General features: G+C 34.9%; 1 protein-coding gene across 4 annotated transcripts in view; it reads left to right on the forward strand.

The window, feature by feature from the left end:
- The window catches only part of Trdmt1 (tRNA aspartic acid methyltransferase 1), a 42,117-nt gene that overhangs the window by 15,238 nt on the left and 4,798 nt on the right, over positions 1-22,081 (forward strand). For 3 of the 4 annotated variants that reach the window (XM_010607109.2, XM_033759358.1, XM_010607111.1), the window contains exons 2-10: positions 329-438; positions 11,102-11,178; positions 13,728-13,799; positions 14,380-14,445; positions 15,205-15,274; positions 16,222-16,305; positions 17,822-18,165; positions 20,222-20,279; positions 21,307-21,436. In XM_010607109.2, the coding sequence (XP_010605411.1) occupies positions 329-438; positions 11,102-11,178; positions 13,728-13,799; positions 14,380-14,445; positions 15,205-15,274; positions 16,222-16,305; positions 17,822-18,165; positions 20,222-20,279; positions 21,307-21,436 (1,011 nt within the window). The remainder of the gene's footprint in view (positions 1-328; positions 439-11,101; positions 11,179-13,727; positions 13,800-14,379; positions 14,446-15,204; positions 15,275-16,221; positions 16,306-17,821; positions 18,166-20,221; positions 20,280-21,306; positions 21,437-22,081) is intronic. The other variant, XM_010607112.1, reaches the window with a different exon arrangement.

A 22,081-nucleotide genomic window follows, 5' to 3' on the forward strand; every position in this document is an offset into this window, starting at 1 on the left:
CTGTATTTTTTATATGTTTTGGTTTAAGAAAACTTTTTTAAGTGTGGCTTTTCATGTGAGAAGAAAGAAAATGTAAGAAGTAACAATTAAAATTTAATCTTATTTTTAACATTGGAATGCTGTTAGATGAACCAAAAATACTTATGCAGATATTCTACTTTATGCCTGGTTCTCCCTGCCTGACCCTCCACTAACAGTCTGAGGTCTGCTAGATAATTGAGGACATATGGAAATATACTACTGAATCCCACTATTTTGGGTTTTCTCTATGATGAACAGACTGATACTATGGACTTTTCTTTTTAAGATGTTACGTTTATCATTGCAGAAAGCTCTATACCTGCACAAGTGGTGGCTGCCATTGATGTAAACACTGTCGCTAATGAAGTATACAAGTATAATTTTCCTCACACACAGTTACTGGCCAAGACAATTGAAGTGAGTAATTATTTTTAATGTACAGGTAACATATGAGTGATAAACTTTGCCAAATACTGGTTTATGGTGGCTTAACTGACGATTAAGTGGAAGATTCATCTGCCTCTTATTATCTATAGTGTGTTCCCAGATAAACATCCAGATCTCAGCTGTACTGACTTACAACCAACTTAAGTTACAGCCAGCCCTGGGGAACTGATGAAGGTCATAAGTTAAGGGTCCATTGTATACCCAATCTGCGTGTATACCCATGGAAATAACTTTTTGGTCACACAATAGGTCCTAATTTTAGAACAGTGTAAAATCTATGCAAACTGTGCATTTGCTTATTGATTTTAAAAATTAATTCTTTTGCGAGAAAAAGAATGTCAGTTGTCAGATCTCCATGTGAAACACTCATTTGAGAATTAACATTATATTGTCAGGTGATAGTAATGCTGTATCTTTAAAATTATAGTTGTGGAGAGAAAGAATTATTTTGCTCTCAGAAAGGAGTGAAATGTAAGACTATGCTTGATTTCCAAATGCTTGGCAATAGTAAACTTTGTTTGATTCTTTATTTTTAATGGATGGATGGATGGATAAATAGCATGTAATAAAAATAAAGGAAGCAGTCATTGGTTATTTTTGAACGTTTCTTATTTTAGCAAGCTTGTTCAGGTTAATCTAATTTACTTGAAATGGACGCAGCAGTATTTAACACTGATATACATTGAGTTATTTTGAAAACAACATGAAAGTGTGGTGTTCTCTTCCAATTTCTTGTCATAAAAATTGTATACACGAATTTTGCATGAAGCCATAATTTCCATACAATAAACTACACCCATTTTAAGTCTGCAGTTTGAATGTTGGCCAGTAGATAAGCTGCGTAAGCACTACTATAATCAAGAGTTAGGGTATTTCTAGCCTGCTAAATCATTCCCTCCTGCCCCATTTCAGACAGTATCCAGCCCCAGAATGAGGCAATCACTGATCTTCTTTCCTTCATTAGTGTATTGTAAAAATAATGAGGGCTGGGAGTTTAGCTCAGTGGTTCCTCTGCCTGCCTTGCAAGTGCGAGGTCCTGAGTTTGATCCCCGGTACCAAAAAAAAAAAAAAAACATAAAAAAACCATGAAAATAAAAATAATCATGAGAATGTAACTTTCTTTTTGAATGTAACTGCTTTTTTTTTTAGTATTGAGCTTTTTGGAATTCATCCATTTTGTATATATCACTGATTTGCTGTATTTTATTGCAGAGTAATCTTCCTTACAATGGAATACTATACCCTACAGTATGTGTATCTATTCATGAGTTGGCTTTCTGTGGGCCTTTGTTTTTATTTCTTGTGTATAAATACATAGGAGTGGAATTGCTGGATTATGTGGCAGTTTTCTTTAAATTTATGAGAAAATAACAAATTATCCAAAGCATATTTTACACTTTACATTCCCACCATGAATGTTTGAGAAGTTTCATTTCCTTGTCAACACTTGATATTGTTAGTGTTTTAACTTGGAACCATTCTAGTAAACATGTAAGGGTATTATAATTTCAATTTCCATTTCCCTCATGACTAACAATGCTGACTATCTCTTTATGTGTTTATTATCCAGTTGTATTCTATATCAAGAAATTTCTTGCTCAATTTTTGCTATTTGAACAATTCTATTATTATTTAGTTGTAAAAGTTGTTTGTTTTTTTGGTTAAAGTTATATGGCAAAAATATAACAAATATTTTCTCCATTGACTGTGTCTATCAGAGCGCAAAAGCTGCCTTGTTTTTTTCCTGTTTTCTTCTAGAAGTTTTACAGGTTTGGGTTTTATATTTATGTCTATGATCAATGTAGTTACTTTTTTAAAAAAAACAGTGTGTGGTATGGGTCAATGTTTACTTTTTTTCCAAGGGGACATGTAGTTGTCTTAGCACTATTTGTAGAAAAGTATCCTTTCCCTAATCAGTTTCCTTGAAATCAAATGTGTGACCTATTCCTAGGCTTTTTCCTCAGTAGTAAAGATACGTCTATTTTTGAACCAATAATGCAGTTTTGATTGTTGTAATTTTCTAGGATGTAATGAATTTTGGTGATAAATCAAGTGATTTCTAACCCTGTGTAGGATCTGGGAATTATTTGGCTTATACCCTCCCAATAATTATTCCGTGCACAATATGTGTTCTTTGCCCTACTTCACGGCATTTTGGCTGATGCATGCACAGTCTGATACTCAGCAAGTCACTGGAAACGATTGCTCTGCAGATTTCTCTGTATAACTTCCTGCTATCTGGTGTTCTCTCCTAGCTCTGGTCACCTTGACCTTCCTGAAGGAACTTTAGTCTCTTTTTAACTCACCTATATTACCAGGTTCTGTTTGAAGTTCCCTTCCCTTTACTGCTTTTTAGAAATCATTGCTAGGTAGAAGGCTATGGCAATTATGGTTCAACTTTTTTTTTTTCTGTATAGGGATAATAGTTTGGATTACTTAGGGCCTAATATTTGAAAATAATCATTAATCTAATTTTCTAGGGTCTTTTTTCGTAGAAGGTTAAGTTTCTTATATTTTACTTCCTAATGAGTAGAAGCAAAGATGCCATAATTTTTTAACACTGTGATATACTTTATACACTTCTATTTGAAAATGTACAATTCACTGGTTTTCAGTATATTTACAAAGTTGAATGACCATCACCCCTCTAATTTCAGAACATCATCAATGCTCAGAAAAGTAATCCTGTACCCATTTGCAGTCACTCTGTATTTCTGTTTTTCCCACACCTGGCAACCAGTAACTTACTTGTCATCTCTATGAATTTGATTATTCTGGGCATTTAATATAAATAGACTCATATATAATGTATGGCCTTTTCTGGCTTCTTTTACTTAGCATGCTGTTTTTAAAATTCATTCATGTTTTAGCATGCATCGGTACTTAATTTCTCTTTATAAATAAATAATATTTTTGTTTGAACACACTTATTTATCCAACAAAAATTTTAAGCCTTTTTTCCCCACCTATTATAAAAGGGGAACATTTTTCAGCTATGTGGCTCAGTATCCAAAGGGTAGAAAGCAGTATTTATGTATTGAAGCACATCTATCCCTGGTATTGAGAACATATTTTTTTTCCATGAACATCATCCTAAAGAAGAATATATAAAGTAAAAATCATTTCACAATAACTAATAACAATACATTTCATTAATATGGCAAACCAGAATCAGTCTTGCCTTTTGCAGAGATGGGACAAAAGTATATACATAGTAGAAGATACTCGTTAAACCTGAGGGGAATAATATAAGTTTTGTCATAAAGGCACAGAAACTTGAGTGTTTAATAACATTAGAAATAAATTCCTGTATGAACTACAAGGAAAGTGTCAATAGAGCTGTACAACAAAGATGAGTTTTGCTTCAATTGCCACATCCAAAGCAGCCTTCATACATGACAACTGCATGTTCCATGCACACATCTCGCTTACACTGACAGCACATGTGCCTAGTTTTCCTTTCCTATGTGGCAGGCCATTCTTGTTACCTATCTTCTTTTCCTACTTTGTCAGGAGCTTCCTACTACATTGTACAATGTCCACTTAGCAGGGCAATAAGATCAATAAAATGAAGTATGAAATACATAATGAGTGCTTAAAATAGACATCAACTTTTTCACATTATCTGTGTACCTGTTTACGAAACCTAAAAGATAACATCAGAAATAAATTCCTGTATGAACTACAATGAAAATACAAGTAGAACTCTACAACAAAGATAATCTTTACTTCAATTGTCACACCCAAGGCAGTCTTCACACGTGAAAACTGCATGCTCCGTACACAACTATTACTTACACTGATAGCACATATGTCTTATTTTCCTGTCCTTTCTTGTAGGGCACAGTTGATATCTTTTTGGCTTTCCTATTGTTGTAGTAGGTGTTTTTGGTGATGCACATGCTGATTTCACCTGTCAGCTATTATCCAAGCTGCTGCATTATTTTTTGTGTAGTTCCCTGGGCGGAAACATTTTGCTTTTCCTCTGCTGTAAATGATCTCTTGAGAGTTCCAGTCCCAAACTTCTAAGAAAATTTCTCTGTGTATTTTGTACTTTTAGTTTTCTTTGTAAACTATAAAATTATTTATACCACACATGTTTAGGATTGAGTAAAACACAACCATTGGCCAGTGCTTTGTGTTTTGAGTGACATCATAGTTGCTCCATAACTCATTAACAGCATCTGCTCTGCCTTTGGTTTGTTGTAGAAAGTCTCCGCCTCAGGCCTCCATTTTATCAAGGTTTCCCTATCAATGTTTCCATCATGAGGTAGTGTTGATCAGCATTGCCAGTTTATTTTTCTTTGCCATGTATGAAGCCAGTGTAAATCTTTTTGAAATCCAAAGATTGTGCTATAGAATTATTTGTTTTGAAATTGTAACATTTCGTGTGGAACTTCTGCTTTGTTCCTGGGTACAGTTCTGACAGTAGTCAATTTGGGCTCTGTTAGCAAATGTAACATCGACTGGAAACTGGTAGACCAATTATTGAATGTCATATTCTAATTCGTTTGGGAGTTGAGAGTAACAAGTCTGTTCACAACATCATTTGTTTATTACTATATGAATAAGGACTTTGTGGCTGAGTTTCAAGTAAATTTCTAAATTGAAATTATAATAAATCTTCACATGTCCAAGGGCATACATTTTTATGCCATATTTTGAGTCATCACTTTTCCATAAATCTTTTACATTTCTGTGATTGCCATGAGAAATCAGTCCATTAAGTACAACAGACCTGTGAATGCCTTCAGTTCAGCTAGTGAGGTGTCATAATAAATATATTTTTAATATGGCTATTGGTACATACAATACATTTTACTTGTATTTTAGCTTATGTATATCTCACAACTTGTAGCACTTCATGTGATACAATTTCCAACACTGAATGGCAGTGCTGGCATTCTGTCCAAGATCCCTGCATAAGGGATCTTCATTATATTTTTGGACCTGGATCTAACATTGGATTGTTCCATTTTGTGGCATGACCATTTTGCAGCATTTTGACTAGTCAAATATGCACTGACACTACTCTTTTCTTCATCATCTGAGTCAAGGAGGTCAGTATTCTGTGTGTATCAGTCAATTCTTACTCATTTCACTGTCACAGGAACTTTGGCTCACATGGCCAATGTCTGAGTCATTATCATCTTCATCATCCATGCATGAGTAATCTGATGATTCACTTTGACCTCTAAAACTTGCGAATCTGATTTTTCAAATGGCATTGTACTGAATTGGACTACTTCTACCTTAAAAATCAAAAGAAAATGTGTTAAAACAAATCCTAAATGCACAGAAATTTAGCAGTGAGCATTTCATGGGTAAAACTAATCTGTTGCTTCTTTAGTGCTCCTCTACACACCTTGATATTTGTCTGTCAAGTGGGTGAATGTACAGTTTTTACTTTCTACAGGTGCAGCTACTGTCACATTCTATGATGATAAAATACATGTTTTCATAACATAAGAGTGGTGTGGGTGTATTTTATCCCCTGTGATGCTCAGGTAAACATTTGCAAATTAGATGGCGTACTATGTGGGTAAAAATCCCAGTTTGACATTTTTGTATACATGCGCACAGCTTACTGCTCGTCATACCAATGATAAACATTGCTTCCTGTATCCCCAGGTGCAGCTACTGAGTCACAGCCAGCTACTGTTGTGCTAACATACATATTTTAAGTAAAAAAGTATGGAATGGATTGTTGTAATCCAGGGTTATGCCCTTTAAATAAGTAATTTTAAAATGACTCTAACATGCAGATTTATATGCATTTAGGTTCCACTATTTCTGTAATATAGACTGTGGTAATAATAGTTGCTTTATTTATAGTCTTAGTTCAAATTTAATTTACATACTTAAAAATGGATACAACCAAATGCCCATTTCAGCCAAAAGATTCTTCAAACCAAACAATATAAAACAACAATAAATTCTCACCTGCCTCACAAGCACAAGGATCTGAGTTCAATCCCTGGTACCAAAACAAAACAACAACAACAACAACAGCAACAAAAATAAAACAACAATAATTTTTTTTTTTTTTTTTTTTTGGTTTTTTCTTGAAACAGGTTTTCACTATGTAGTTGAGACTGACCTGGAACTCACTGTGTAGCTCAGGCTGGTCTTGAACTCACAGCAGTCCTCCTGTCTCAGCCTCCTGAGTGCTGGGATTAAAGGCTTGCACCACCACGCCCTGCCAGACCACAGTAAATTCTAAGTAAATCACCCAATGAATATTTAAGCAATTCAGTTTGTTTTACCCTGGGAAGATATGTATATATGGGGATGGATTAGAATCCCCAGCTATATACCAAGATAACTCTAGTTCATTTGAAAGGAGAATCAGTTCATTAAAGTGGTTTTTGTAAGAAAAAAACTCAGCTTTCCTATATCTTTTTATTTTTCAAGGTGTAGTCAGAAAATAAGAATTGTGTATATTTAAATAGTGCAGTGTGGTCTTTTATGCATGTATATATTGTGAAATGGTTAAGTCAAGTTAATTGACATTCTTCATATTCTTATCATTTTTTGTTTTAAGGACATTTACCAATTGCAAGTATATAATAATTACTATTAACTACGGTCACCATGTTGTGTAGTAGATCACCCAAATTTATTCCACTCATCTGATTGAACAGTTGACCAACAACCCCCCGTCCCTACACCTGCAGTCTGTCTCCACCACCACCACTTGATTCTCTGCTTCTATGAGTTTGACTTTTAACCTTTTTCCATATCAGTGAGATCATGTGGTATTTGTCTTTCTGTGTCTTTTTATCCAGGTTGTCTCAAAAGATATCTTCTACATGTTTTAATTTATTCCTTGATAGTCCCCATGTCCTTGCTTTTATGGTATAAAAAATGTGAAGTGAAAAGAGTATAATATGTCTAGGAACTACACTAGAGGTAATATTTAAAAAGGGCATTGAAGGTCCTCAGACATAATGGGAGGATTTGGAGATTTTAAATTTTATACAACAGTAATGATCATTTGAACATATACTTTGGGCAATGCATGGAACCCACAAAGGGATGCAAACATGGCATACAAGCTTTGCCTTCAAGAAACTTACTGTTTAGTGCAGAAGCTTGACTGACAGTTTTCTTTATGGCTTCTGATCAAACATGGCGTAATAAAAAACGTTTTTATTTCAGAACTCTATTTCATTTCCTAATAGTAATAAGTAAAAGAAGGGAAAAGAGGGAATGAAAAACCATTATTAATGATGATAAGATTTAGTTATAAGCCAAAACTAAAAGGAAAGGTGAAGAACAATGTCTGGCACAGTGGAAATCAGACAAAAAAGTGTGAAGAAACTGCCTGCAAACCTTTACGTGTGTGCAGAGTCAAGATAGTAGGGTGGTGAGAGAGAAAAAAATATGTTCCATAAGTTTTTGTTAGTGGCTACAGAAAGTTAGGAAAGGAGACACTGAAAAACCCAGACCACATCTGAAAACTTTATTGTAACCTCAGTAGCCTTTTGCTTACCCTGAAGTAAGAACCGAGATTAGGGACAGAACCCAGCAGGTTCTTACCAACAGCAGTACAGCAACAAAATACCTGAATGGAGGCCACCACTGCTGTTCTTCATTTTTTTGTTTTTTTGCTTTGTTTTTGGTACTGGGGATCAAACTCGGAACGTTCATGCTTGCAAAGCAGGTGACGGAACCACTGAGCTAAATTCCCAGCCCTGCTGTTCTTCATTTTTAGTAAATTCTTAAATTCAGGTGGCCTTCATTAAACAATGAATAATAACTAGAAAGGAACCAATTTTGACACTGTATTTAGCGTTTTAAAAAGAGCTAAGAAATACAAATAAAGCAGAATATGCAAGAAGTTAATATTAAGATGCAGAAGAAAATTTCAAACAAGTCTTCATGGTCTTTAATCTCTAAATAAAACATAGTATCTATCAGACAAGATATCGAATAAATATATGCAGCAGCTCAAAGAACAATGATAAAACTTAGTATCAGAAATCTGGGAAAAGGAACAAAATAAAATTATTGTAGAAATGAAAGTCATACCAGAGTGGCAAAAAGGAAAGTAAACTGTGAACAGGCTCCTGAAGAGTGGTGCTTCAGAAAATCAAATAAAAATGAATACAGATAAGAGTGTCTCAGAGCAAATGAGAGCTACTCAAGGCAAAAACAATCCATGGGAAATGCAGCTAGTGCTTCTGAAAAAGTAAATCTGGTGAAACAAAGACCATTAACAGAAGTAGACGAAAAATGTGTCAAGTAACACATGAACAACTCATGGAATAAATCACTTACGAATCCTTTAGAAACGATGACTCCTCATTTGTGATCTAACTAAACAGGAAGAGTCTCAAAGTAGAGAACTTAGGCATGAAGCTGCCATGTTAGAGATTAATGGTTCCAAGAGAGTGGAAGTGTTACTAAGCTTTGCAAAATAGACGTAATGATATCTGTAATAAGAGTGAGAAGGGGAAATAATTCTCAAAAACAGTATGACAAATAAATGCGATTAATGTTTCAGGATGTTATTTAACATTATTGTCAGGAGTTCAGTAGAGCCGGAAGGAGGGAGCTGAACTGGTAGCTGTCAGAGAAGCTGATTAAGGCAAAAAGCCAGAAATGAAAAAGTTAAGCTTTCACGCGTTGTGGTGTTATTAGCAACAATTAAACCAGGCGAAAATGCTCAATTCTTCATGTTCTGGGTCCCCATGGGTCACAGCACATGGGGCCATCTCTCTGTTGAAGGAGCCACTGCCATTGAGAGGATGATGGGGTGGGCAAGAAACAGCAAAGTGCTTGGCCCTGAGTTAGAGTGGAGGGAATTGTCCTCAAGGTTCCCTCCCCTCTCCCTAGAAGGAGCCCTTGGCAGAGGATTTTTGCCTGAGATCTCAGAATAGAGACTTAGGGATGAGAGCTTTGAGACTAGCGTGTAGTGTGTCAAGAATGTGACTGTCAAGTTTCTGTCAGAGACTTTAATGCAGGTAGCACTGCTCTATACTACCCAAATCTAGTTGGAAAGCCAGCTTTCCCCCAGGAGATTTCCCAAGGACAGCCTTTGTAATTGCCCATGGTTGAACCTGAAAAAAATCACACATCGGTATTCAACAAGAAGCAGAACTCAGTCAAAGAGATAACAACTGATAAAACTAAAACCACTAAGTTACCAGATGGCGAATGGAAAATTAATAGTCACTAGTGTGCAAACTTCATGTCAGCAGAAATCTCATCTGATTTGTTCATTTTTGTAATCCAAGACTAGCGCAACGCTTGGCATAGAATAGGTACTCTGAGTGTTGGTGAATTAATTTATGATTGTATTTTAGTGCACAACATATTGTGCCTTAAAAATGAGCAATGAAATACCAGGCAAATGCTAATAAAGTATAAAAGAGAACGCAGAATCGATGCTAAATAAGATGGGTTGCAAGTCAAAAACATTGAGGAGCTCTAGAAACTTGCTCTATAATGATAATTTGTGCAGTCCTCAAAGAAGATCTAATTGTCATGTGTGTACATGCATAAAATAACATCAAAGTTCATAGGGCAGGACATGATAAGAAATATCCCTCACAAGTTTTTTATTGAATGCCTGTTATGTACTACAAAAAGGAAACCATTGTCTTATGAATATAAACTCAGTAATTCTAAATAAAATAAGAGCATATAGATCAGATCAGATGCAATAGGTTGGAATTAGGAATTCTATTAATATTGTTTAACACACTAATTATTGGAAAGAGCAAAACTGTCAGAGATATTTGACAAGGTGCACAATAATTTTAATTTTTCTTAATAAGATTAAAGAGCGAGTACTACTCATATATAACTTATGGCTTTATAGATGTTACTAACTTTTAACACAAGGCAGGAGGTCTGTAAGTACCTATCAGTCAATAATGCTTTTTGTTTTCACAACTGGTGATACACCTATCAGTCACTCTGTCATGTTTGCCTCTACATTGAAAATAGAAAAAGGTCTCATTTGCATTGTTTTGCAGTTGTTTATAGTCAGAAATCTTCAGATGAATCCAACTGATCCCTCTAATTTGCTTCATTTTATATCGGATGCTAAGCGAAGAGAAATGTCAGGCATGTGTTTGTCATTCTCACTAGGCACTTGGTGTACATCTTTAGACAGCAGTTTAAAGGGATCAGCCCAGAATGACCACCTTCTTAATTGTAATACACTTCTAGAATGCTTAAAAACACAGAAAAAGGAACACCTTTCCTGAGCTCCGTGAAGAGTGAGTTAACCTGGTAATGGGCCTCCTAGATCCCATGCCAGAGATCGTTAATGATAAAGTCCACCCTATGTGACTGTGGAAAACAGAGCAGTGTCACGCTGGAGCCGGCCTGGAGGCCACAGTGCTCAGGACAGAGGGAAAGCTTGTTCCGCCCTGCGCTGGCTGCTGGCTTAGGACCTTGGGAAAAGTCCCCTCATTTCTCACAACCTCCGTTTACTGTCTTACTTCCTGGCAAGACTGCTTTCGGAAGTTAGCTTGACTGGAGTTGATTTGAAAAGTATTTTGTTATATAAACTGTTAAGATTTCTGATATATTTAGTTATGATTGGTTAACATTTTTTTCTTCTTTCTATGTGCTTTTTAATATTCTTTTTTTTTTCTCCCAAATGTTCATTCCTCAGGGCATTACACTGGATGAGTTTGACAAATTATCTTTCAATATGATTTTAATGAGCCCTCCGTGCCAGCCGTTTACAAGGTATATACAGTGTATTTTCCTGAGAAAGTGCTTCTGAAGACTGCTAGCTACATTTTCATAGTTTTGAAATTTTTCAAAATAAACAATTCCTCTCATCTACTCATAGTCATACTTCAGCATTAGTCTTAAAGGAAATGATGATTATGATTACATGAGCCCAATAGCGTGATGAACAGCAATATGCAAGGTGGTTCTCCTGTATACCTACCTTATACACAGCATTGATTTCTGGCCCAAATCACTTTAGTTCGTTTCAACTGTTGAGCATTGAAGAATACAGATTAATGAAAATGAATTTCCATAATAAAATTCAAATGTAAATTTAATGTATAATTTAAAAGCTTGTCTAGCATGCATTTATGCATTTGTGAATTTTCTATTTCTTAAAATTGATATGTACATTTAATAATTCTGGCTTTTCCTAGCCAGTGATTATAATTTCTGTATTAAAAATCATGTAGTATTTATTTTACTACACAGTTTGAGGGATTATGTCTTAAATGAAATCTGAGCTAAATCATCTTCACTTAGATATTTTTAATAATTTTATTTTACATTATTTTAAGTAGTAGTAATAATAATATACCTAAGTGCCTTACATTCAACGAACTCATGGGGTAAGCATTGCTTCTATTATTATTTTATAGGTGAGAAACTGGAGCACAGAAAGGTTGAATAGCTTTTCCTTTAAAGTCTGAGCCAGGATTTATCGATCAATTTATATATTTCTGTTGCATAGTGGAAGAATACTGAATACCAAAAGAGCATAGTGAAGAAAATGGCTAGCGCTTATTAGGAGGGGAATTCAGAGGTGATGCCTGAACTGTGTCTGAGAGTAGATAAGAGTTTATCAGAGTGGGCAGAGGACACTTCATATAAAGGAGCTCTAAGCATAAGCAGGAACATGGCCTGTTAGGCGAAATAAGTAGGGTATACAGAATAAAATGCAGCCCCACCATTGCAAAGCATCCTAGATTACCCCAGTATCTTTCTTACTACTGCCCTTACCTTATTAGCCCAGTTCAACTGCTGATGACTGCAGTAACTGTTCTGTAGTTGTCAACGTTTGGAAATTGGAGAAGAAAGGGACAGAATGTGAGGAACCAAAGATTTCTACAGGAATCTGTCCAGTCTAATCCCCAAGCTAAGCCTCAGGTCCACTGGTGATTTTGGCTCTGATAACTGATAAATGACGTTGGGTAACTTATTTAAGATCATGAAACTAATGAGTACTGAGGCTTTGAACTCTAGTCCTCTTCCTGCTATTCAGGCCTCATCCATATCTTTCCTTCAGCTTGATCCTTGATCAATCATATTGTGACTCTTAACTTGTGAGATTTAATTGCTAACCCCAATTCTTCCTGTTTATAGAACCAAACCTTCATTTTAAAGCCTTCGTTAACATTGGACAAAATTGTCTTAGTCTTACTATTTTATCTGCTGAAATGATTATCGCCAGTGTCTTGAGATCCAGTCTCCTACACTCCCTAAGCAGCCATTTATATGAACTTTTCTTGTCCCGCATATGTCAGAGCAAAAGATATTATCAGGAAATTGTGTGATGTGTTTTAAGAATACTCAGTTATGTTACTTAATGAGGTCGTGTTCTTCTTTGGCTCCTGTAAGTTACTTTGGCATATTGCTTTATGAAACAAACTTTGAGTGCATTTATTAGATTTGTAAGGCTTCTTCATCTTTCAGTTAAATGAGTTAATACATTTTCTTCACCATAGTCAGAAAGATGCCTGTATTTTTTTTGCTGAGGATCAACTATTTTAAAATAGTACACACAAGTTATACAGAAGAGTGGTTTCATTCTGCCATACTCATATATGCATATAATATACTTTGATTTTTATCTCTCATTATCTTCATTCCCTTCCTCCTCCTCTCCCAGGACCATTTCTTTTTTTAAAATTTCCTTTTAGATTAATCAGGTGAAGGAAAACATTCTATGCTTGACTTTCTGAGTCTGGCTTATTTCATTTAACTTGATGATTTCCAGTTCTATCCATTTGCCTATAAATAACATGATTTTATTCTTTCTGACTGAATAATCCCCATTGTGTATAGATACCACATTTTCTTTAACCATTCATCTGTTGGTGGCATCAGGGCTGTTTCCATGGCTTAGCTATTGTGAATAGTGCCACAATAAACATGGGTATGCAGGTGTCTATTGTGATCCTGATTTTAATTGTTTTGGGAATATACCAAGGAATGGTTTTTCTAAATTAAATAATATCTCTATTTTTAGTGTTTTGAAGAAACTCCATGCTGAGTTCCATGATTGTACTAATATACATTCCCACCAACAGTGTGAAAAAGCGCCTCCCTTCTCACCAACATTTATTGCTGTTTGTGTTCTTTCTGATAGTTATTCTGACTGGGGCAGATGGAATCTAAAGGTAGCTCAGATTTGCATTTCCCTGATGGCTAAAGATGGACCAACATATTTTAATGTTCTCAGTTTTGACTTTTTAAAGAGCAATTTTCTGTGTTTCTATAAAATTCTTGATAACCATTTTGTGCTTTCTTTATTCCTTTAGAATTGGCCTACAGGGTGATATGACTGATCGAAGAACAAATAGCTTCTTACATATTCTAGACATTCTCCCAAGGTAAAATTTTCTATTTTTGTACCTTACATTTAAGACTATGGGTCTGGAGCAATGTGTTGTTTGTCATGCCGTGGAGATTAGCAGGTTTCCAAATACGGTGTGTGTCATCTATCATCTCACGCCATGACTAATGGAATAACTGCAAGTGTTCTGATTCCATGCTTGACACCGCAGTGAGTGACAGGGATTATAGCCCACAAGTTGAGTTCTGTTGCCTTTCCTCGTAGTAGTAATGTAAATGATGCTAACATGAGTGACTGCTGTTCTTCACAGCAGAGGGCAGAGATGTGTGCTAATGCTGTCACTCTGTGTGAACGGCCACCCTTTGAGTTGTGCAAGCCAGTGTTTTGGGGTGAGCCTCAAAAGAAATTAACATTTCAAGTGTGGGCTTTATCAAGTGTGCCGTATTTATGGAGAGAAAAAAATGAATAAAATATGAGTTGTCTCCATTCTCTAAATCTCCTTTATGAAGAAATTTTAAAAATTGCTTAACCTGATGTTTCCCACAAGTAGAGATCTTTACTTTTTACTTCTTGTCATGAAATATTTGGAATTACATTGTTTGATTTTTTTTTTTTAGATTACAAAAATTACCGAAGTATATTCTTTTAGAAAATGTTAAAGGTTTTGAAGTATCTTCTACAAGGTAAAAAATTTTATTGTCTTGCTTACATCTTCCACTTGCTGTGTTTTATAGTAGGAATGGTTTTGAAATCAAGGTCACAAAATAAACATTCATGTCCTGACATTTTATTCACATATTGCATACTTACTAAGAATGATGTTGAATAATAATCTGAAGTATTATAAGGTTTTGCTATATTGAGTCTGTCCCATTTTGATATGTTTGAATTTTTCCAGTGGAGCCTTGCTTTTAGTGAGAATATATTTCTCAATTTTAGGCACTTATATCGGTGGTGCCTATTTCTTTTGAAGTAGCAAAGTGTTCAGTAAGAATGGTCCTGGCAGTGGCATTTTCTGCCCTCCAGTTTCATGAGTGAAATAGCCCTGCATCAGAGTTCTGTCAGATGGTAGCCCAGGTGGGGAGAGACACCCGTCTGAGCCCTTGATTTACCTGCTGTTTATAATGATGGTGTTTCCATCCAGTTTACTGCCACAAGGCTATAGCTTCAGTTTCTATGGCAAATTCATCAGTAGATTAGTGATGACTTTCATGGATTTGAGTGTGTTATTTGGCAGCTTTATTTACTTGTAAAAAAGAATTATCTGTATCTTTTTAATAAAAGATACTTTATCCAGTACTGGACTTAACAAAGGCTTGAGATCATTGTCTTTCCCAACAGCTCAAATGCCATTACAGTTCTCACTTACAGTACAGTTTTATGTACATTATTTTGAGTCCCACTTCCAAATAAAGAGTGAAAGCTTTTCTTTTTCTTTTCAGAGACCTATTGATAGAAACAATAGAAAATTGTGGCTTTCAGTACCAAGAATTTCTATTATCTCCAACCTCTGTAGGTAACACAAGTATAAATCCTTTTATAGATTATAATGTAAGGATTTTCTTTTCTTACTTGGAATTTGGTCAATGAACAAAATGGCTCTATATTCAGTAATATATTATGTAAACCCTAAAATTAGTCCAGATTTGGGTCTTACTTTCTAAACAATGTAGTAAATGCATGTAGATTTATTTATACTTATTTCATGAAAAAATTGTATATCTTAAAGCTCATAAAGGATACATTTTTCCATTGGAAAAGAAATGATAACATGTTGCATATTTTGAAGGTATGTGCAGTTTGGCATTTCCAAAGTAGATGTGCTATGTTTAGTAATGCTTCAGAATAAACCAAAATAGAAAATAAAATGAGTGTATGATTCTGATTATTTTTTGTGGGACATATCATTAAATTGCAAACATTCATTTCATGTTAAGAAATTGAAGTAACTGATTTTACAGTATATGACAGAGTTTGATTTTGCATGTCACTGTTTTGTCATTGTTCTCTTTAGTTTCTTATAATCTTTAGCCATATTATATATTTATTTTCCCAGAAATAAAAAGATAGATATATAATCTGTGGAAGTTGGCAATATATCTAATCTCTTTAAATTTATTTCATATTTAGTGCCTTTCAACTGCTAAAATTTAGTGGATCCTTTTTTAATCAAAGTAATAAATAACCAAGAGTAACTATAAGCAACTTTCATTTTTTATAAAATGCCTATGTGTTATAATTATTTCATCTGTGAAATATAAAATGAAAGTGACTCAGAAACACATGGTTCATGGGATTCAATCTTTATGTCATACAGAATAGCAGGTTAAGTGATTTAGAATTCAGTCCAAAGAAACCTTCCAGAATTCAGTGGCAGAATTTGCCCTGGCAGAGGTTGATGTACACTGTTACTGGTGTCAGTGTGGATGCAGTGATGAGCTGCCCTGCTTCCCTTGCAGCTTGGCATTCCCAATTCAAGGCTCCGGTATTTCCTCATCGCAAAGCTTCAGTCAGAGCCGTTACCTTTCCAAGCCCCGGGCCAGGTATTATAATTTTTGTTATTATTGTCATTTCTTTGTTGTAAATGTTCCTCAGGCTGCTATTTTAACTTCAGCAACTGCTTTCTCTAGGATTCTAAGTGTCCAGTAGAGTCCATAGTCCTGACTTTGGTCCATCTTCAAGGCCTTTTCCCTCACCTAATGCCATTTTCATTGGTTCAAACTAACCAAAACCAAAACAAAACACACAAAAAGTCTTCTTCAGAAAAAAAATAAGTTAAAAGTAAGAACAAGCAAAAAATAACAACAAAAAAACAAACAAAAACACCTTATCGTTAGTGTTGGTAATTTATCTTTTGATCATTGATTATTTTGCATTTATCATTTTCTTTCCTCAATTGAAGTTTTTGATTATTTTTGATAAAGTACATTACCTTAAAAATGGCTTAAGAATACTTTAGTACATTGGTTGCATTTTCTTTAAAGCCAATGCTATTTAGCTTAATGGATTAGAATTAGTAATAGTTTGTAAAAGAATAAAGTATTCAGTTGGTATAGATAAAACTCTGATTCTGTGAGTAATTTTATGTGCTTCTGTCAAAAACGGAGATGGTTTAACAGTTTCATTGTGAAGCTCTCCAAAGGCACTGCTAGTCACATTAAGTACTCAAAAAGCAAGTCCTGCTGAGCATAGTGTGCATGCCTGCAATCTACAGCTCTTAGGAAGGCTGAGGCAAGTTTGAGTTCTATCTTAGAAGCTTAGCGAGACACTATCTCAAATAAGAAATGGAAAAGGACTGAAGATGTAGCTTAGTGATAGAGCACCCCTGGGTTCAATCTCTCAGTAACTCAAACAAAGCAAAATGAAAAAGCCAAGTCCTTCTAATAGGAAATCAGTTGGGTCATTTGTATCCTGTGTAATTAAAATGCTAATATATCTCCCTTTGCATAAAGAATTATTTGAAAATAATGTATAAAATAGATACATTAATAAAGACTTAGTCATTAAAAATGCCTGAGACAGTTTTTGTTTTATAAAATGGGGCTTTATACACGGTTATGAGTTTTGCAGAAAACAGTTTTTCCTGTGGGACTTATGAATAGAAATAACTTTTCTTTCACATGAAAAGCACGTTTCTTTTTTATTACTAGTTTTCTTTTAGATCATGAGTATGTTCCAGTTTTTCCTTTTTAATAAAGGAGTATGGCAAATTTTAACCCAAAACACATTTTTTTAGAAATGTTAATGTTGCTTTTAAATTTTTTTCCAAAGATGATACTTTATCTGTATTTGGTATACTTCCTGTTGCTTTCTTGAATATTTTTATCAATAAATACAGAAAACAGTAATTCCATGAACTAAATCATCTGTAGCTTTATGACACTTTTATAACTATGTAATCAGTAATTTGTAACAACTTGTACAAATACAAATATACCACAATTTCTGTCTGTTTACATGTAACCCAAAAAGGGTTTTTTTTCATAATATTACCTAGATGTTATTAATTTATCTTTGGTATTTAATAAAGCTTTTGACAATTTGTGTATTTTTTGCTAGGTACTGATGGATTTTCCTAAAATTGAATCTGAACATCCACAAAAACATGCAGTAAATGAAGAAAATAGAAGTAATGTAAAGAAAATTGAGCCTAATACTTGCTTTGATAGAAGCCCACAGTGTTCTGGAAAAGATACCATTCTTTTTAAGCTTGAAACTGCAGAAGAAATTAGCAGAAAGCATCAACAAGACAGTGATGTCTCTGTGCAGATGCTAAAAGATTTTCTTGAAGATGACATTGACACTGATCAGTACTTTTTACCGCCGAAATCATTGCTGCGATATGCTCTTTTATTAGATATTGTTAAGCCCACCTGCAGAAGGTCCATGTGCTTTACCAAAGGGTAGGTTTTCAAGAGTCTCCATTTGTGTTGTATCCACAGTAACCAGGCTTCTGTAGCTACTGTTTCCTTTAGTTGTTTTTTTGTTTTTGTTTTTGTTTTGTACTGGGGATTAAACTCAGGTCCTTGTGTTTGCGAAGCAGACAGTGGAACTACTGAGCTAAATCCCTGGCCCAGTTTCATTTAGTTTTTAAAACAAGGAACCTTGTATAAAATATTTCTGCCAGGATGATTTTTTTTTCCTTACTTGTAATTGCTTGCTTCATGTTCTATTAAAACAAAAGTGAAGTTTCCTTCTGGCAGAACTTTATGTGCAGCACCATGAAAGTGTTCGGACAAGGCCATTTGTTTGGTGACCTTCGTAAATAGGCATCATTTTCACATGGTTTCTGTAGCTCCCGAACTGCCAGGGTTTTACTGCTTCTCTTCCCATGCCACGTCAAGCCTCAAAGAGTCTTATGTCCACTCTCATGGTAAATGTGTAAGAAGAAATTAAATTTTAATCTAAAAATAAAATTGAATCATCTGTAGTATATTAGGGTAAATTTTAAATTTAAACTTTTTTCAATGTTTTAATAAGGACCATGGTTCAAAATGTCTCTTGGCCAGCTTGTGTATCTCCCTCCTGCCACTTGTGACATCTGTTTACTTTATTACCTTTCAGAAGTGTTGTTTGAGGGTTAAATATCCATATATGTTTTATCCCTATTTTCAATAAATGGTGGCCTACTATATAGTTTCTTTCGCTACACAATATAAATTGGATATTGCAGTACATCAGTACATACAGGTCTTCTTTATTTTTATGGTATAGGTATGTCATAGCTGGTCACCAATTGATGAACATTTAGGGTGCTTCCTTTGGATTCTTTTTTAAATGTTTAATACATTATCCTCAATTCTTAAAACCTAGAGGGAAAGGGGAAATTTTGCCCAAGATCCATCTTGTGAATGCCACTGACCTCATTTGATAGGTGTTGCCTGACGTAACAGTTTGAGCCTTCTCTTACCTACCTCCTAGCTATCGTGGGACAAGACACTATGCCCTGATAGAACTGTGTCAGACTCTTACTCTGTCATACTCTGCCCTTTACTTCTAGGGAAAAGGGTATATTACTTTATGTCACCATAAGTCTTCACTCAGTTCTTGTCTGTTACCAAGTCCAAGAGGTTCTGTTTAGGACTTTCATAAAATACGACTTATCAATTTTGTAATAAAAAGCAGCCTTGAGATTCTTTCAGAATTATAAAGATGGTTAAAAAAAAGAAGGCTTACTGTAGAAATCTGTTCTACTATAGATAATATGTAGATAACAGTCTACTATAGATAATATATATTCATATGTGATATACTTGAAAAAACAATTTGAAAAAGTTATTTTCCCAGTTGTGACTTTTAAAACTATATATCTTACACTGTTCTCTGTGCAAAATAATAACAGTGATACTATGTTGAGTAGCCAGCTTGGCAAATGATATTGGAGAATGAAATATTAGTAATTCCTTTCATTTCTGAAGTATTTTATACATTTTTTATACGGTGATGGTTCAATTCTTGTTGGAAATGACTGTAAGCACATGCTGAGTTAACCGAGATGCAGAGCCCAGCTCAGTGGGACCATGGCTGTGTGGTATGAGGGAGCAGGGTTTTGGGATCCTGAGAAGATGTGATGGGTCAGGCATTACTAAAAATAGCCATGGTCTCTTTCCACCCGTACAGTGATTTGCTTTCATGTGGCAGGGCTGCTGGTACTGGATAGCCTTTGAGTGTAAGGTGTAGTCTTTAGTGGTGAACATCACAGAAATGACAATTCTGGATTGGCAGCAGTAATCCAGTGGTTTTTATACAACTCAAACAACTATGTCATGCTAACTTCCGAGTTTAAGTAGAATTATCTTATGTCTTTTCCCTAGTGATTTTTCAATTATAAGTATATTTATAGGATATCATTCAGTATATTTTGGAAGGATGCAGCCACCTATCCAGATTAAGTCACTCAAGAAATAAGTTGTGATTTTTAGCACTAGGCACTGCCTAATACTCATGTTAATTTTCCAGTTATGGAAGTTACGTAGAAGGGACCGGATCTGTGTTACAGACTGCAGAGGATGTACAGGTACTATGTTTTAAAACGGAAATATTTGAAAACATAAATAATTTTACATTTAATTCTTAATTTGAAAATGTTAATTTTATGTGTTCAACTGAGAATGAACTTTATTCATTTTTGTATATATTCATATATAGTTTTTTACTGTGGTAGAAAAATTCCTCTTGTTGTCATGTATGACATTAAACATAGAGAATGTTTTATTTTTATTTTCCTTTTATTCTTGTATTCTGCATTTCCCTTTATTTGATAAATAGTAATTTGAAATTTAGCTTATTAATATTCTAAAGTTTTGCACAAAGATCTTAGTATTGGTGTCTTCCTTTGTAGCACCTACCATAAAACTTCTTTTAAAGATAAAAAATCTGTTGTAGGTAATGCATTTTATTTTTTAGCTATAAACACGTCATGGTATCATAGTTAAAAACAAGCCTGAGATACATCAAATTTATATATTTTTGAATAACTGTAAAGGCACATTCTCTTCTTTTCCACTGACTCAAACTCTTAACTATAAATAAAATTTACTTATGGTAAAAATTTGACATAGATCAATGAAGATCTGGGCTTGAGCAATTGTATTTAATATACAGTATTTTATCATCTTAAGAAAGTATCTTAGTTGAACGAAATTATATAAACAACACATTTTAATGATCTCATTAGCATTATAAAATTGACTGTTGCTTTGTTGGTTGACCCAGTTTCCTTTGTATCTTTTACTATATTTATGTTACATTGTCATTTATTGGTTATATTCTCATGATTTTGTTTTAAGGAATTGACAATGATAGATACACTGAAAAGTACCCTAGTGTATTCACTGTCAGCCTTTTCTTCTTCCGAAGTCATGTTGTGATTACCAGTCCAGGTATATAGGTTTTACACGAAGATATTTTGCCTGTGGGTCTTGCTGCCACACATCGCAGGAAGCTTGTGTCCATTACTTACACGCCGTCGCATGGCTAGAAAACTTCACAAATCTGGTTTCTTACAAATCTACTTTCTCATGATCTTATATGCTTTCTTATAGATTGAGACTGTCTACAAATCCCTTAACGATTCGCCACACGAAGAACAGATAACAAAATTGTCAATGCTTAAACTTCGATATTTCACTCCTAAAGAAATAGCAAATCTCCTTGGATTTCCTCCAGAGTTCGGTATGTGGGATCCATGCAGATCTCATCTTTCATTTGTTAAAGCTGTCAAAATTCCCTTTCAGCCTCACATCTGTATTTAATGAATAAATCCTTGCCTACACAGGTGTGTTCAGGAAACCCCCTTCCTGTCCCAAGTGCCATATTTGGCATTTTCCTGCCCGCTTTGCCCTTTTCCTAAGAACCTGCTTCACTGCGTTCCTTTCTGGCTCCGACCCTTAACTCCAGTCGGGGTCAGAGAGGTTTGCGTGGGCACTGGGGGAATAGGCAGACCCTCACCTGAGCAGATGTTGTTAGTAACCTCCCATTTCGGCTCATCCTCTTGCTTGTGGAGGTCTGATCTTAGGAAGCCACACTAGATATTGCAAAGAATGCTTTTTATTGCCTTTTCTCAATGCAGAAACCCAAAAGGCTGTTCAGTTGAGGAATTGGGGTGGGGAACATTTGGATTTATTTTCCTCTGCAAAAATACATTTTTATCAGTTGTGTGCCTTTATCCTTCCCTACAAGGGTTAATTAAAGCAGAAAAGTCTAGGAACAGAGGGAGACCCAGAAGCACAGATTAGGGGATCTCTGCAGAGCCTTTCAAGAACAAAAGTGAGGATAGAGTCAGTGCTGTGCGCTGTAAGAAAGCCAGTGTTGGTAGGC

The sequence above is a fragment of the Fukomys damarensis genome, unplaced genomic scaffold, assembly GCF_012274545.1.
Source record: "Fukomys damarensis isolate Sample0158 unplaced genomic scaffold, DMR_v1.0_HiC HiC_scaffold_37, whole genome shotgun sequence".
Lineage (NCBI taxonomy): Eukaryota > Metazoa > Chordata > Mammalia > Rodentia > Bathyergidae > Fukomys > Fukomys damarensis.